The 16,591-nt window shown below is 42.0% G+C and overlaps 1 protein-coding gene across 1 annotated transcript in view; it reads left to right on the top strand.

The window, feature by feature from the left end:
* The first annotated feature begins 5,870 nt into the window (after positions 1–5,870).
* Positions 5,871–16,591, top strand: part of GMPS (guanine monophosphate synthase) — a 51,780-nt gene continuing 41,059 nt past the window's right edge. The window contains exons 1-2 of the mRNA XM_081301442.1: positions 5,871–6,294; positions 14,392–14,573. Coding sequence (XP_081157568.1) covers positions 6,268–6,294; positions 14,392–14,573 — 209 coding nt within the window. The 5' untranslated portion in view covers positions 5,871–6,267. The remainder of the gene's footprint in view (positions 6,295–14,391; positions 14,574–16,591) is intronic.

Raw genomic sequence — 16,591 nt, 5'->3', positions numbered from 1 at the left:
GACAGGTTGAAAACAAGACCCAACTACATACTGCCTATAAGAAACACTTTAACCATAAAGATGCAAACAAGTTAAAGGAATGCAAAAGATACACCAAGCCAATAGTAGTCAAGAAAGCACAGCCTGGTGTGGTAGCCACCTAGGAGACTGTAGCAGAAGGACTACAAATTCAAGGCCAGTCTCAGCAATTTAGTGAGACCCTGTCTCAAAATGAAGAGGGTTGGGGAGGTAGCTTGGTGGTAGAGTGTTTGCCTAGCATATGGCATGTTCCATCCCCAGAACAGGATCAAAAAAAAAAAAAAAAAAAAAAAGCAGGCATTGCTATTTTAATATTGAATAAAGTAGATATTAGAGTAAATAATATTACCAGGGGTCAAGAACATCATTTCATAATGATAACATGGTCAACAACAATGTTGAACATTTAGGATGCTAATAACAAAGGTTCAAAATAAATCAAACAAAAGTTGATAAGAAAAGTCACAATTACAGCTGGAGATGTGAACACTCCTCTCTAACCAATGAGTAGAACAAGTGAACAGAAAGTCAGCATCTGTTTTGAGCAGCATCATTGACCAAGTCAATGATGTTCTTGACCCCTGGTAATATTATTTATCTTTTGATTTCCAAAGATTTGGAGATTTTCCAGCTATATCTATGTCATTCATTTCTAGTTTATTTCTGCTGTGATCATAGAATATATTTTATACAACTTGAACCCTTTAAATATCTTAAGCCTTATTTCATGGCTTGTAATCCAGCTGATTTTGGCAAAGGTTCTGTGTGTACTTGAGAAGAATGTGCATCATACTGTTGTCTGGGATGTTCAATGAATGGTGAATGGATTGAACAACAACTCTCAAACATGATTAGTCCATTCATTGGCGGGAACAGGTGGGGCGGGGGTGATAGGTCAGTCCTGAGGAGGGGGGTACATTCAAACTGATTGGTTTGGGCCCTGAGATGCCTACATGCCAAGCTGCACAGGGTCCAGGTTATTAAACAACTAAATGGTCAGTACCGGGCATTTTCTTAACTGCCTCAGGAATTTCTGGTTCTGTGTGCAGTTCAGAAACTTTACAATACCTAGTCCTTTACATTTTAACTCAGGTTTTGCAGCTTAGAAACTTTACCCTTTCACTGCTTATATCCATCTTGGATATAAGTACTCTGGTGAGTCCCGAATTCGAGCATAACAGATACACATTCAAGGGAGTGTGTGGGCTGTGTTGAGAGTGAGAAGCACCCCTCACTTGGACTGAGGATCCAACATTTATAGAAGGGCTATACCAGGGGCTGACCAGAGGTGGATCCAAGGTAGAGCTGCACAATTCCGCCAGTTTTCCCTTGCCGTTGTGTATTTTCCTCATTTTAAAAGGGCATGGGCCAAGGGCTTCTTGCTCAAGATTTAGAACTATGCTTTCTGCTTATGGGTGTTTCTTTTTTCTTTTTTTTTTTTTAAGTTGTCAATGGACCTTTATTATTTAATTTATTTATAGGTGGTGCAGAGAATCGAACCCAGTGTCTCACACATGCTAGGCAAGTGCTCTACAACTGAGCCCTAGCCCCAGCCCCTGATCCTTTAAGATTCCCTATTTCTCTTTCTTTATCCTAAATCCCTATCTCAGGCCCAACATAGACTGACCCTCTGAAACCCTAAGTCAAAATAAAATTTTCCCCTCAAAGTTATTCTTGTCAGGTATTTTGTCACAGTGACAAAAAATTGACTTACACAATTGTAGATGCAAAAATTCAAAACCAGAATTTTAGCAAATTAAGTCCAACATATAAAAATGAAAGTATATCAAGATGTGTTGAGGGCTGGGGTTGTGGCTCAATAAGTAGAGTGCTTTCCTAGCATGTGAAGGCTCTGGATTCAATTCTCAGCACTGCATCTAAATAAATAAATAAATAAATAAACTCATAAAATAAAGGTTCATCAACAATTAAAAAAATTTTTTAAAAAAAAGATGTACTGAAGTTTATCCCAAAAATGTAGGCCTGGTTTAATAGTCAAATATCAATCACCCTATTTACCACATTAACAAAATGAAAAACAAAACTATTTAGTTATCTGTGGCTACAGAAACAGAGTTGGACAAGGTCAATCTCTTTTGTGAGGCACTGGGGATGGAACCCAGGGCCTCTCGCATGCTAGATAAGTGCTCTACCTCTGAGCTACTTTCCAAGTCCCTAGTATTTTAAAATTTTATTTTATTTTTCAGTTCTGGGGATCGAACCTGGAAGCACTCTACTATGGAGCTACAGCCCCAGTCCTTTTTTTATTTTTTATTTTGAGACAGGGTCTTGCTAAGTTGGCCAGGCTGTCCCTGAACTTGCAATCTCCTGCTTCCATCTCCTGAGTTGCTAGGATTACAGGTGTGTGCCCCCAAGCCCAGCACAATATCCATTCTTGATAAAAACTCTCAGTAAGGAATGCTCTCAACTTGATAAAGGGTCTTTATCAAAAATATATATTTCTTTCTCTTCCTCTCCCTCTTCTCCTCCTCATCCCTACCCTCTCTTAATCTCAAGGGAAACAGGATTACTTTTCTTTCCCATCCTAGGCAAAATTATCTGTCCTTAAGCACACACCTAGTGTAAGGGTCCGGCGAAGTGTCGGAGAAAGAGACCACACGAGACTAGCTTCATGCAATGGCAAGGGGGATTTATTGGGGATCCATTCCAGCGCGCTGGGGCTCCATGCTCACTCAAGAAGGGAGAGCAGCCCAGAGCCCAGAGCAGAGGTCAAGCCAAGCTTAAGTACACTTTTTGGAGAGGGCGGTGGGCTTTGCATACATCAGAACAAATCATCATGAGGCGCGGGAAAATTGAACAACAACTTTGAGACGTGATTGGCACATTCATTGGCGGGAACAGGTCGGGCGGGGGTGATTGGTCACTCATAAGCGGGATACACATTCAAACTGATTGGTTCGAGCCCTGTGACAAACTGCACAGGGCCCTAGGCTGAATGGTCAGTCGGGCGTTGTCTTAACTATCTCAGGAATCTGGGTGTAACAGAGGAACTTAATAATACCTAATCTTTTACATTTTAATTCAAGCTTTCCAGCTTAGAAACTTTACCCTTTCACTAGCACTCCAACCAAGTAACTCAGATTTAAGAGATGGCACCAGCAGATCTAGGAAATGACTACCTGTCAAATTAACAAGTGAATTACAAATCTGGACAGGGAATATCAGGAATGTATCCTTTGAATCACCTCTTTAAAAATCCCCTGATCTCTCTGATGGAGAGAATCACACCTCTGGGACAGAAGTCTCCTGTGTTTCTCCTTTGCCTGCAAAGCAATGAAACTAACTTTATTTATTTATTTTTGGTACCAGGTACTTTACCACTGAGAGATATCCCCAGCCCTTTTTAATTTTTTGAGACAAGTTCTCCCTAAATTGCTTACAGCCTTACTAAATTGCTGAGGCTGGCTTTGAACCTGTCAATCTCTTGCCTCAGTCTTCTTAGTCATTGAGGTTACAGGTGTGCACCACTGTGCCTGGCAATAAAACTTCTTTTTCCTTTTTCTCAAAACTGTGTCCTTGTTATTGGATTGGCATTGGGTTATGAAGGCCGAGCTTTTGGTAATAATATCATGGCGCCAATGAGAGTAGGCACAAAAATTTGGGGACAGAAATTAGTGTGCTGTATTTGTTGTGTTTGGGGTCCAAAACAATGTTGGGATATCCAACTGAGAGTATACACAGTTAAATAGATCTGGAGCTCAGAAAAGAGATCTCAGGAGCCTCTTAGGAGTAATTTATTTTTTAAATAAGTGCTAAAGGGAAACAGCTGAAGAGTTAAGATGAGAAGGGGGCTAGAAATGCAAATACTGAAGAACACTACAATGACAACTAGGGAGGATATGGATAAGGTAAAAAAGGCAATTAAGAGTAATCATAGTATGAAAAGATGCCACTATAGAGCACTGTAAGGGAAATAGTTTCAAGACAGCAGGGGTCAACAGAGTCCAAAGTCCAAGAGGAACTTCAACAGGGATCCTTGTGTATGCTGAAATTCTTAATAAACACAAGTGACCTCTAGAAATCATTTAAAGTAGACATTATCTAATATGGATGAGAGCTAGCCAATCCTCGATGTCAGCACATCACCTCACATTCCATGCCCTCAGGGGTGAACACTTAGGCAAGCTGAGACGCTCCTATTGGCTACCAGAGTATTCTCCAGATTGTTCACACAGACTCACCAAGACAACCCAGTATCCATGACTTTGGAGGGCTCCAATATTCATTTTTCAGATCAAAAAAAGGTAGGTGGAATATTTTGAGTCTAAAACTATTCTTTTCCAGGTTGGGTAACCTTTACTTCTGTATTGAGAAGCATATTAATTCACTCAAACTTGATTTTCTCCTCTGTATCAGGGAGACAGAAATACCAATTCTCTTTTATTTTTAAAAACTTTTTTTTTTTTTTTTTTGGCACTGGGGATTGAATGCAGGATGAGTTAAATCCTCTATCTTTTTTATTTTTTAAGACAGGGTCTAGCTAAGTTGCTTAGGACCTGGCTAAGGTTCGAGCCTGGCCTCCAACTTCCTACTATCCTTTCTCACTCTAGGAGGTGTGCTCACAGTGCCAGGCTAAGAAACTCCAATTCTAGATTAAGGTGGATTTTATAAGCATGGGCATTTCCTCTGGATCTCTCTCTTTTTTTGGTGCCAGGGATTGAACCCAGGTGTGCTTAACCACTGAGCCACATCCCCATCCTTTCTTGTTTTATTTTATTTTATTTATTTTTTAAAATTTGAGACAGGATCTCTCCAAATTGCTGAGGCTGGCTTTGAATTTGCAATCCTCCTGTCAGCCTCCTCTGCTGCTGGGATTACAGGTGTGTGCCTCGGGTAGCAAAGCATGAGCCCCCTGTATGGAAAGAGCTGGGTATTTGTAGAAAGGGTTTGTTAGGGGAAGAATTTCGAGAGTGTTAGTGTCAGTCAGGTGGCGCACACCTGTAATCCCAATGCTTTGGGAGGCTGAGACAGGAGGATGGCGAGTTGAAAGTCAGCCTCAGCAAAGGCGAGGTGCTAAGCAACTCAGGGAGACCTCTCCGAATAAAACACAAAATAGGGCTGGGGATGTAGCTTAGAGGTTGAGGGCCCCTGAGTTTAATCGCCGCTACCAAAAACAAAACAAAACTGTTAGTGTCGTTTCGACCCCAATTTGAGTCCCTGGATAACGAAATTCAAGGCAATACTTGTTTTGATAGGTAGGTAGAGGGACTGCAGCTCTCTCCCTCCAAAGATCCTAATAAAAATAAAAAGTTTGTTTGCTATATAAATAGAGCTGCAAGAGCAGTCTCTTGGCTCAGCAGCCTATCCAAAAGCTGCTCCCCAACTCCGTTCTTTTGTAAATGCTGCTCCTGCTGTGGCCACTTCCCCAGCCCGGCATCCATTGGGGATTGAACCCAGGGTCACTTTACCACCGTACTACACCCGGAGCTTTTTATGCATTTATATATTTTAAAATATATATCTTTTTTTAGTTGTAGTTGGACATGTCTTTATTTTATTTGTTTATATGTGGTGCTGAGGATCAAGTCTCACACGTCCCACTGAGCCACAACCCCAGCCGCAACGCTTTTATTTTGAAACAGGGTCTCGCTAAATTGCTGAGGCTGACCTCCAGCCTCAGGCTCCCGAGCCGCAAGACTACAGGAGTGTGCCACCGCTCCTGGCTATGGGCCTTTGGATGGATCGAATGGTCCAGTCCCACACTGATGCCCCCTGATTGACCACGAGACTTTTCGAAGCAGGACGCGGCCAGGGCCCCTCCGGTATCCGGCAGCCGCCGAGGGCCCCCAGTGCAGCTCTGCAGAGGCGTGCTCTCCCTGCGCCGGGCTCTGAGCGCTGCAGGGCAGCTCCCGGGCCTTGCGGCTGGAGGGGCAGAGGCGCAGGCGAGAGGGATCCTCCTCCAAGCGGAGGCGAGGGGCGTGAGGCCCTGCGAACTCTTCCCCAGGGCGGTGTGTGGGGACCGCTTCTTTGCGGCCGCGGGGGCGGTCCTCGGAGGTGGCTCCGCCCACTCAGGGGCAGGTCCCAGCGTTGGCCACGCCCCGGCGCCTCCCCGTGCTCGGGCGGAAGCGAGCGCGGCGCGCGGCGGCGCTGCTCTCCCGTGGCGCTGGGCTCGCGCGCGGATCAGGCCCTACACTCTCCGCCTCCAGGCCTTGCGCTCGGCCTCGTTCCGCGGCGTCCGCTCCTCTGGCAGCTCACAGCGCGTCTCGTGCGCCTGCCGCTGCGGCCCCGATGGCTCTGTGCAACGGAGACTCCAAGGTCAGCCTCGGGCGCGCTCATCGCTTCCCGCCCGCCGCGGCGCGGGGCCCGACCCCGAGCCTCGGCGGCCTCTCACCTCCCGCGCCGGGCCTGGCTCAGGGCAGCCCCCCGTCCCACCCGCCGCGAGCCTGCTCCGGGAGCGGCGGCGCTTTGTTGGTTCCGCCTGCGAGTCGGGACGGGCGAGCTCCCTCCGGCGGGGGCGCAGGGCCGGCGGGGGCCCTCGGAGGCCCTCGGAGCCCGAGCCCGGCGGGGTCGCCGCCTCGGGCCGGCCTCCTTCGCCACGCGCCGCCTGCCGCCCTCGGCCGCTGCGCCCCTCCCCGCGGCCCGCGCGCTGGCAGGTGAGCCGGGGCCGCCCGGTCCGCGCGCCCTGCTCGGGCACCGGCCTCCTGCCCGCTGCGAGCCTGCCGCCACCTCTCGCGCGGCGTGGGGCTCAGTGGCCCGGAGTCGGCCCAGCCCCGCCTCGAGGCGTTTGGCCCGGGTGCGAGGTGCGCCTTCCCGGGGCAAGGTGTGCGCGGTGCACGATTGTGGCCAGGCTTTCGGAAGCACGTGGGTCAAGGTCGCTGGGGTGCGTGGAAGGCTGGCTTCGATGGACGTGACCTGGCCGAGCGGGCTGCGGTGTCCAGTCCTGGCTGCAGGTCCTGGTGGGGCCTCTGTGGGAGGACGGGCGCTCGGTACCTGATCACGACCTGTTTGCTGAACGGACGAGACCGGTCATGAGGTACTGGTGTTGCGCAGGCTGGCTGGAGCGCTTCCTCCGATCCTAAAGCCGGACGAGACGCTCAACCCTTTAGTTTCATACATCAGAAGCTGATGTGAACCCGAGTGCAGCTCTCTCCACTTGCCCTAATATTGATCGTTACAACTCGCGGAAAGATCCATCTTTAGGCTCACAGATGAATCAACTGTTAGCATTAGAAGGACTCAGACCTAATTTTCATGCTTTGAAAATTGCCTAGTGCGTTCGAGAAGAGGAAGACTGACGTTAAGATAGGCCCCCTCCTTTTGTTTTGACTTGACCGGGAATTTTAAAGAGAATCTTGATCAGTTTGATAGGTTTGAGCCCAAGGTGAACTAAGTTTTATTTCAAGGCTCTCGATATCTTTATAGTGTAATGAACCATTTTACAAAAGTATTTTGAAAATTGGATGTGGATCAAGTTGGAAGCATTTTCAAGAGGAGCAATTGGGGAATTAACACATTTAATCAAATCTGTAATTTTTATGTACTAAGGGCGAGGGAGACTCCCTGATGCCTGATTTTAAGTATTTAAAGATATGTTAAATATAGGGAAATATGCACAGTAAATAATTGAAGTAAGATTTTCTAAGAGACCCACCTGGAAGTCTGAGTAGGAGTCACTTTTCCAGAGCCTACCACTGAACCACTGTCCCATGAGAGTAAAATACCAGTAAAATACTGAGGAACTTAACTCTGGCTTAAAAAAGGGACATTAATTATGCTTCTGTACATTATATGCACATCCTAGTTTATAAATTAAAAATTGGGAAAGGGCCGGATTTGATTTCTGTTTCTGGTACATTTATCAGAGTTTTCTGAAATGGCATTTTTGTACAGTACAGACTAGGGAGTGACCTAAATGCTGTAAAATAATTCGGATATTTTCTTTGGTTTTGTACATAGCATTTTAGAGCTGGGAAGGAAGGACCTGTATGTCATAGCTGGGATTAGAATCTTTTCTCTTCCAGGCTACTTGGTTAACCTCAAGGCAGACTAGTTTGTTTATAGTTAAGGAACTGATGTAATGTTATTAAGTTAAAGATCTCATTTCATATCAACACAAGCATAGAGAGTGTTTCTGGAAGTACTTTTTCTCACTAAGGCAAGGTTGTATATAAAGAAGACAGCATTATCAGTGGGCTTGTTTGTATGACTTGTCTAGTTTCCTGCTGTTTGTCCCCTTGTCTAAGCTGAAGGCTCTTGATTGGAGTAGGGTGGTACCTTCCCTGAGATGTGATGACTGGGTGTATGAGGCTTGGATTAAAGGTATTATCTATTGGTTGGGTAATATAGACTCTTGAATGGTATCTAACAGTGTGAATTTTTGTTGTTGCTTCTTTACTGGAGATTGAACCCAGGACCTTATGCATGCTAGGCAACTCTACTACCGCTGAGCTATATCCCCAGCCCTAATAATGTTAACTTTAAAGTTAAAACTTTCAAAACTAAGGTTTTAAATTTAATGGAACTATAACCTGGATTTTTTATCTGGGATGTATTGGGAATCAAACAATTATCACCTTTTAAAAAATATTTTTATTTTGTTTGTTATTTTTGTGTGGTGCTGAGAATTGAACCCAGTGCCTCACAAGTGCATGGCAAGTGCTCTGCCACTGAGCCATAACAGCCCAGTTATCACCTTTTATAATAATGTGTTATGTGAAAAAAATTTCAAAGTTCAGAGATGGATTTTTTTACCTTCTTATTTTGTTCTGTAAGTATATTGCAAAAAGAATGGTTTTTATTGTAGTATGTTCTTAGATTTGAAAGATTTTGAAAGTTTTCCAGGAACCTCAGATGACATTACCTTTAGAGTAGGCCAACTTGTCACTTAGGAAAAATAATTGTCTTTTTAAAAAAATTTGTGTGTGTGTAGTGCTGGGATTGAACAAGAAGGGCTTTGTATGTGGTAGTCATGTTCCTTTCCAATGAGCTACATCCCCAACCCAAGAATTTTAGGTTTTATTTTTATAAAATTATAGAATTTTGGGGTTTTATTTCCTTTTTATTTATTTATTTTTGGTATAAGGGATTGAACTTAGACACTTTGCCACTGTGTTACATCCCTAGCTCTTTTTATTTTTTTGGTGGGGTACTGGGGATCGAAGACCCCTGAGCCACATCCCCAGCCCTCTTTTGTATGTTATTTAGAGACAGGGTCTTCCTGAGTTTCTTAGTGCCTCGCTTTTGCTGAGGTTGGTTTTGAACTTGCCATCCTCCTTCCTCAACCTGTGATTACAGGCATCTGCCACAGCTCCTGGCATGTTTTTTAAATATAGACTTGTCCTATACTTATTTTGAAGATAAACTGAAGTATAATCTGGAGGATACTATTTTAAGTAAGGAATGATTATTTGTTGTGAAAAATAAACTCTTCTTATGGTATTTTTTTTTTTTTTGCCTCTATCTAAACTCTATATAGATGCTTAAAATGAGTGAAGCCCTCAGGGTTAATACATAATTCTGAATCAAGAAAGGAATTTTTTCATAGAGTTTTAAATTTTGCATATATTTAATGACAGGTTAGGTAGAATTTTATTTTTTTGTGCTTGTTATAGAATAAAGACTTTTTTGTATTCAAAATCACAGTGATTTAATAAATATAGCTTTGCTATAGTAATACCTTAACAGTTGTTTTTCTTGTTGGACCCTTGCCATGGCTTCAGGTTTATGTTTTGAGGATCCAGGTGATACTTTTTTGTTGTTAAGTCTTTATACTCAAGATTATTTAGTAAAATAATGTGCTAGGAAGAAAGTGGTTGTAGCAGCATGACTACATACTCTCAGTGCCTAAATGGAGACACAAGCATAAAAAGAAGTGTGGAAATAATTGATAAATATCGCTGCAAAATAAAATATTATCAAACAAAATAAATAATTGTGGCTTCAGGCAATTCAGTAAATGGCAAAACACCTGTTGCAAGAGTGCTTCATTTACTCTCTTCTGTACAATGCACAGGAGCCTTCAGCATCTTTCCTATCTGTATTTCTCAAAATCTGACCTTTTCCACTCCACCCAGAATATGATGGCCTAGAGGGTTTGTGCATCTGCACGCTGTGGAATGGCTCTGCCACAACTGGCAGGTGGACCCACTGTCTCGTGGGCACTGCAAATTCTCTTTTTTTTTTTAATTTTTTAATATTTATTTTTTAGTTCTCGGTGGACACAACATCTGTTTGTATGTGGTGCTGAGGATCGAACCCGGGCTGAACGCATGCCAGGCAAGCGCGGTACCGCTTGAGCCACATCCCCAGCCCCACTGCAAATTCTCATATGTGTACATTCTCACCTGAGACCAGGTAGCTAGCTACCCCTAATGTAATGCCAGTGTCCAAGTGTGCTGTATTGTATACAGAAAGAGCTGTGTTGTCTGTCTGGCTCTCAGACTGAACCAGAAGTTAAAGAGGGCTGAGGCAGTGGCAGGAGGTGGAAATGTATAGTGAAAGTCCAGCAAGCTCCTCTCATCCTGCCTTAATGCAATTTTACATGATAATATGTTGTTAAAAATGGAAGATCTCAGACAAATGTTAAGTTGTGAGATACACTGGACAGTCCTGGGTGATCTGGTCTGCGTAGTCACTTCACTGTGGACCACTTGCTGTTCTGAGTCTGGCTCTGGTTTCTAGTGAAGTGTATTTACAATTTGGCTAAAGTTCAAACCTAATGTATATATGTTAGGATTATTTTTTGAATTAATAATTGTGCTAATAACAAGGCTATTATAAAATTCTTGAAAATTGAGGTCATAAATTACTTGTTTTTTAAAATCAGTTTTATTGGTGTGTTATAATTAAACATGATAGTGGGATTCGTTGTGACATATTCATACACACATATTTGATTGGTTTTATGCCGAGATGCCTCCCCTTGCCCTTTCCTCACACCTCCCCAGTCCTCTTCCTCTATGGGCCTCCCTTCTGTTTTCATGAGATTCTCCACGCCTTTCATACATTTTTTTCTCTAGCTTCTACATTTGAGAGAAAATATACAATTCTTAACTTTCTGAGTTTGGCCTATTTTGCTTAACACAATGCTCTCAAGTTCTGTCTACTTTCCTGCAAATGCCACATTTCATTATTTTTTGACTGAATAAAACTTCATTGTGTGCATATACTTCATTTCCTTTGTTCATTCATCTGTGGATAGTCACCTAGGCTGGTTCCATGACTTGGCTATTGTGGATCATGCTGCATTAAACATAGTATGCTGATTTTAAAATTCTTTTTTTTTTAATAAATGGATTTTTTTTCCTTTTTTTGATATGGGGGATTGTACCCAGAGGCACTTACCCAGTTACATCCTCAGCTCTTTTCATTTTATTTTGAGAGACAGTCTTTCTAAATTGCCTAGGCTGGCCTCAAATTTGGAATCTTCCTGTCTCAGCCTCCTGAGTATAGAATTGGAGGTGTGTGCCACTGCACTCTGCTTACTTTACATTTTTTGTGATAAATACTGAGGAGTGGCAGGGCTGGGTCATCTGGTGGTTTCATTTCTAGTCTTTTGAGGAACCACGTACTGATTTCCATAGTGGTTGTACTAATTCAGGGTCCACCAGCAGTGACTAAGTGTGCCTTTCCCCTCTCATCTTTACCTGCAGTTATTATTTGTATTCTGGATTTTTGCCATTCAGACTGAAGTGAGATGAAATCTCATTGTAGGTTTGATTTACATTTCCCTTATTGCTAAAGATATTAAACATTTTGGGGCTAGAGTTGTAGCTCCCTGGTAGAGCACTTGCCTGGCAAGCGTGAGGCCCTGGGTTCGATCCTCAGCACCACATAAAAATAAATAAATAAAAGTACTGTGTCCAACTACAACTTTAAAAAAATAAATAAAACCTCACAGTGTGCCATGTAATTTAAATCATCTTCACCTCATCTGAAATGTGGAGAACTAATCTCAGGAGTTCTTTTTAGTCTCATTATGAACTCAATCTAGGACTTAAGGTTTCTTTCTTTCTTTCTTTCTTTTTTTTTTTTTTTTCTTTTTGCCACTGGGGATTGAACTCAGGGATACTCAACCACTGAGCTATATCCCCAGCTCTGTTTTGTATGTTGTTTAGAGACAGAGTGTCATTGAGTTGCTTAGTGCCTTGCTTTTCCTGAGACTGGCTTTGAACTCCTGATCCTCCTGCCTCAGCTTCCTGAGTCTCCGGTCACCATGCCCAGCTAGGACTTAAGGTTTCTGACATCTTGTTTTGAACAAATTTTTGATGAGCAGCCCTTAATTTAGGAAATTTTAAATGAACAGAAATACTGGCAGATACATCATTGTTTTGATCTTATTAATAATATTGGAACTTTGTTCTGTGATTTATTTATTATTTTGTACAAGCAAGTTAATATTTGCTCTCCTTCCTTCCTTTCTCCTTCCTTCCAGGGGGGCTTTACCACTGAGCTACATGCCAACCCTCCCCATCCTTATTTTGCTCTAGCTTCCCCTTGTGACCAGAAAACATATGACCCTTGATTTTTTTCCAGTCTGGCTTATTTCACTTAGCATAGTATTCTCTATTTCCATTCATTTACTGGCAAATGCCGTGATTTCATTCTTTATGATGGACTAAAACTTTATTGTGTATTTATACCACAGTTTCACAGTTTCTTAATTCTTTCATCTATTGATGGGCATCTGGGTTGAAGCCATAATTCAGCTATTGTGAATTGTGCTGCTATAAAAATTGATGTTCTGTGCAGGTGTGGTGGTGCACAACTGTAATCCCAGAGACTAGGTAGGATGAGTTAGGAAGATTACAAGTTGAGGCCAACTTCAGCAATTTAGTGAGACACTGTCTTAAAATAAAACATAGAAAGGGCTGGGTATATGGCTTAGTGGTTAAGTGTCCCTGGTACTGAAACAAACAAAAATTGATGTTCCTGTATCACCATAGTATGGCAATTTTAGTTCTTTTGGATAGGATAATAGGATAAATAGGATAGTTGGGTCACACTACCATGATTCCATTCTTAAGTCTTTTGTTTTCTTTTTTCTTGGTATCAGGGATTTGAACTCAGGGGCACTTAACCACTGAGCCACATCCCCTGCCCCGTTTTGTATTTTATTTAGGTCTCACTGAGTTGCTTAGCTCCTCACCATTGCTGAAACTGGCTTTGAACTTGCCATCCTCCTGCCTCAGCCTCTGGAGCCACTGCTCCTAGCTTTTGTTTTTGAACCAGGGATTGAACACAGTGGTGCTGAGGCTGGCTTTGAACTTGTGATCTTCCTGCCTCAGCCTCCCGAGCCTCTGGGATTATAGGAGTGCGCCATTGTGCCTGGCTCCATTCTTAGTCCTTTGTAGTATTTCCATATTGCTTTCCAGAGTTGTCGTACTAATTTGTAGTTCACCAGCACTGTATGAGTGTACCTTTTCCCCCATGTCCTTGCCACCATTTGTTATTATTTGTATTCTGATAATTGCCATTCTAACTGGAGTGAGATGAAATTTCCATGCAATTTGGATTTGTATTTCCCTGGTTGTTAGAGTTGTTGAACATTTTTTGCATATATTTGTTGGCCATTGTATTTCTTCTTTTGAGAAATATCTGTTTAGTTATTTTGTCCATTTATTGATTGGGCTATTTATTTCTGGTGTTAAAAGTTTGGGTTCTGTATATATGGTGGATATTAATTCCCTCTCAGAGGAGTAGCTGGCAAAGATTTTTCTCTTTAGATTTTCTCTTCATGCTCTTTCCTTTGCTGTGCAGAACATTTTAAATTTGATGTTGTCCCACTTATTGATTCTTGATTTTATTTCTTGAGCTTTAAATGTCTTGCTAAGGAAATCAGTGCTTGTGCCAATGTATTGGAGTGTTGACCCTATGTTTTATTCAGAAAGTTGCAGTTTCTGGTCTAATTCCTAGGTCTTTGATAACACTTTGAGTTGAATTTTCTGTAGGGTGAGAGATATGGATTTATTTTCATTCTTCTAAATATGGATATTCAGTTTTTCTAGCACCATTTGTTAAAAAGGCTGTCTATTCTCCAACATGTTTTTGGCATCTGATACTTATGTTGAGTATCAGATGACTATAACTACATGGGTTTGTCTCTGTGTCTTCTGTTCCATTGGTCTTCATATCTGGTTTGGATGCCAATAACATGGATATGTATTCAAATCTTCCCTTTAAAAGATGGGCTGGGGTTGTAGCTTGATGGCAGAGTGCTGGTCTAGCATGTGTGAGTCGCTGGGTTTGATCCTCAGCACTGCATAAAATAAATAAATAAAGTATCTTGTCCTCAAAAAAAAAAGGAAAAAAAAAAGAAAAATTAAATTGGCAATTCACTGATAGTGACCATCCCCCCCCCCTTTTAAGTAGCTGTGATTTTCATAATTCAGATGTTTGTGTCAATGTTTGCAGCTGGAGAATGCTGGAGGAGACCTCAAGGATGGCTGCCACCACTACGAAGGAGCTGTTGTCATCTTGGACGCTGGTGCTCAGTATGGGAAAGTCATAGACCGGAGAGTGCGGGAACTCTTCGTGCAGTCTGAAATATTCCCCTTGGAAACACCGGCCTTTGCCATAAAGGAACAAGGATTCCGGTAGACTTTTCATTGATGTTTTTAAGAGGGGTTTGACTTTGTAGGATGGAATATTTTGTTATTAGTTTGCTTGGACACTGAATTTTTTAATGAAAACCATGCAGAGTGGTTTTACAAGAAATTTCCCATGACTTTGATTTGGGGTAAAAGCAAAGAAAAAATTTTAGATCTTTGTCTAATATAAGGGCCAATTGCAACATCTTGTACCCTTGTGGTCAGGCAGCATTTGGTTTATATGTGGTTCCTTCCTTTAGTGCCTCACTTTGGTGAATGCTGTGCCTTTTCTTATGGCATGCTCACCTTTCTTGGTTAAGAGTCTTCCAGAAGCAGGCGGCTGCAGTTCTTTCTTGCCTGTAACTGTCCTTAAATCTAATATTGGAGGTGCTGTGCTTCTCCCCAAATGTGTTTTTTTTTTTAAAAGAGAGAGAGAGAGAGAATTTTAATATTTATTTTTTAGTTCTCGGCAGACACAACATCTTTGTTTGTATGTGGTGCTGAGGATCGAACCCGGGCTGCATGCATGCCAGGCGAGCGCACTACCGCTTGAGTGGTAAAAAATTAATTTTTTCAAGAGAAAAATGGTTCAAAGAATTTTTGAAGACCTCACCGATATGTATATGCTATCCTGTGAGATTTTTGGTTTCTGAAGTAGAATGAATTGGAAATCAAAAAGGCAGGCTTAAACTTAACTCTATTCTAGTTTTAGGATACAGATTAAAGATGACTCTCTCTGAAATGTATTGTAGGGCAAGAAGGAATCCTTGAATTCATCTAACTTTGTTGTCTTCGATTTACCAGTAAGAATTGAGAAATCAGAAACATTCTGTCAAATCCAAGCTTCATTGTTCACCTCATTTGAAACACAGAAAAATACCCGGTTAAATTAACTCAGACTACAAAGGTTTTAAAATATGGAGACCCAAATGCTTGATCACCAAATTCTTAAGCGTGCTTCCTAACAGTTGCTAGGTGCAGCTACCCAGCGATGCTCTCTGCAACGGGAGAGGAGCTACAGCACCTTGCCTTTCAGGTCACTATCATCCTCCTGCTGGCATTGCTCTCTGACTACCCCTTTATATAATAAATGTTAGTTTTGTGGCATGAGAGACATTCTAATTGTTTTAAAGATCTTGATCTGCCTGATACATAGCATTGGTATTTATAATGACTTGTGGCTTGTTGTGCCTTATAATTGCAAGTTAGTTTCAAAATAGAGTAGGAATTGAGAACTCGGAAAGCTCTTCTCAAGATTTATTGAGACAAGACGTTTCATAATTGGTTTAAATACTGCTTAAGTTTTTTTTTTTTTTAAAGAGAGAGTGAGAGAGGAGAGAGAGAGAGAGAATTTTTAATATTTATTTTTTAGTTCTCAGCGGACATAACATCTTTGTTGGTATGTGGTGCTGAGGATCGAACCCGGGCCGCACGCATGCCAGGCGAGCGCGCTACCGCTTGAGCCACACCCCCAGCCCAAGTACTGCTTAAGTTTTATCCTGGCTTTAGGCCATCATATTTTTAATTGTACTAAGAATCTTATCTCCTTGAGTTGTTCAGTAAGTTAATGAAGGATCATGGGTGGTCCCAGAGTGGAGGTTACCCTTTACAAAACTAAAAAGTAACTTAACTAATATTATTGAATGGTAAAAATGTTTTATAGAATTTAAGCTTCTATATTTTTAAGGATCTAGGTTGCAGATCTACATGTAGGGCTAATCCTACACCCCTTCACATTTATTATCTGGGTAGGTTGTCTTGCACCTCTCTTTTACAGGAAACATTGAATACTATATCTCATGTTACCTACGGAGTTAAGAGAGTGATTTTTGAGCTCCCAAAGATTATTGTTTTTTAATATATATTTGCATGCCCTAGCTTGTTGAGTTGATTTTTAAAAAATTAGTTATACTTGGACACAATATCTTTATTTTGTTTGTTTATTTTTATGTGGTGCTGAGGATTGAACCTAGTGCCTCATGTGAGGCAAGCGCTGTGCCACTGAGCCACAACCCCAGCCCACT

The sequence above is a fragment of the Spermophilus citellus genome (assembly GCF_964194105.1).
Source record: "Spermophilus citellus genome assembly, chromosome: 7".
NCBI lineage: Eukaryota > Metazoa > Chordata > Mammalia > Rodentia > Sciuridae > Spermophilus > Spermophilus citellus.
This window is presented reverse-complemented; position numbering and strand designations above follow the sequence as displayed.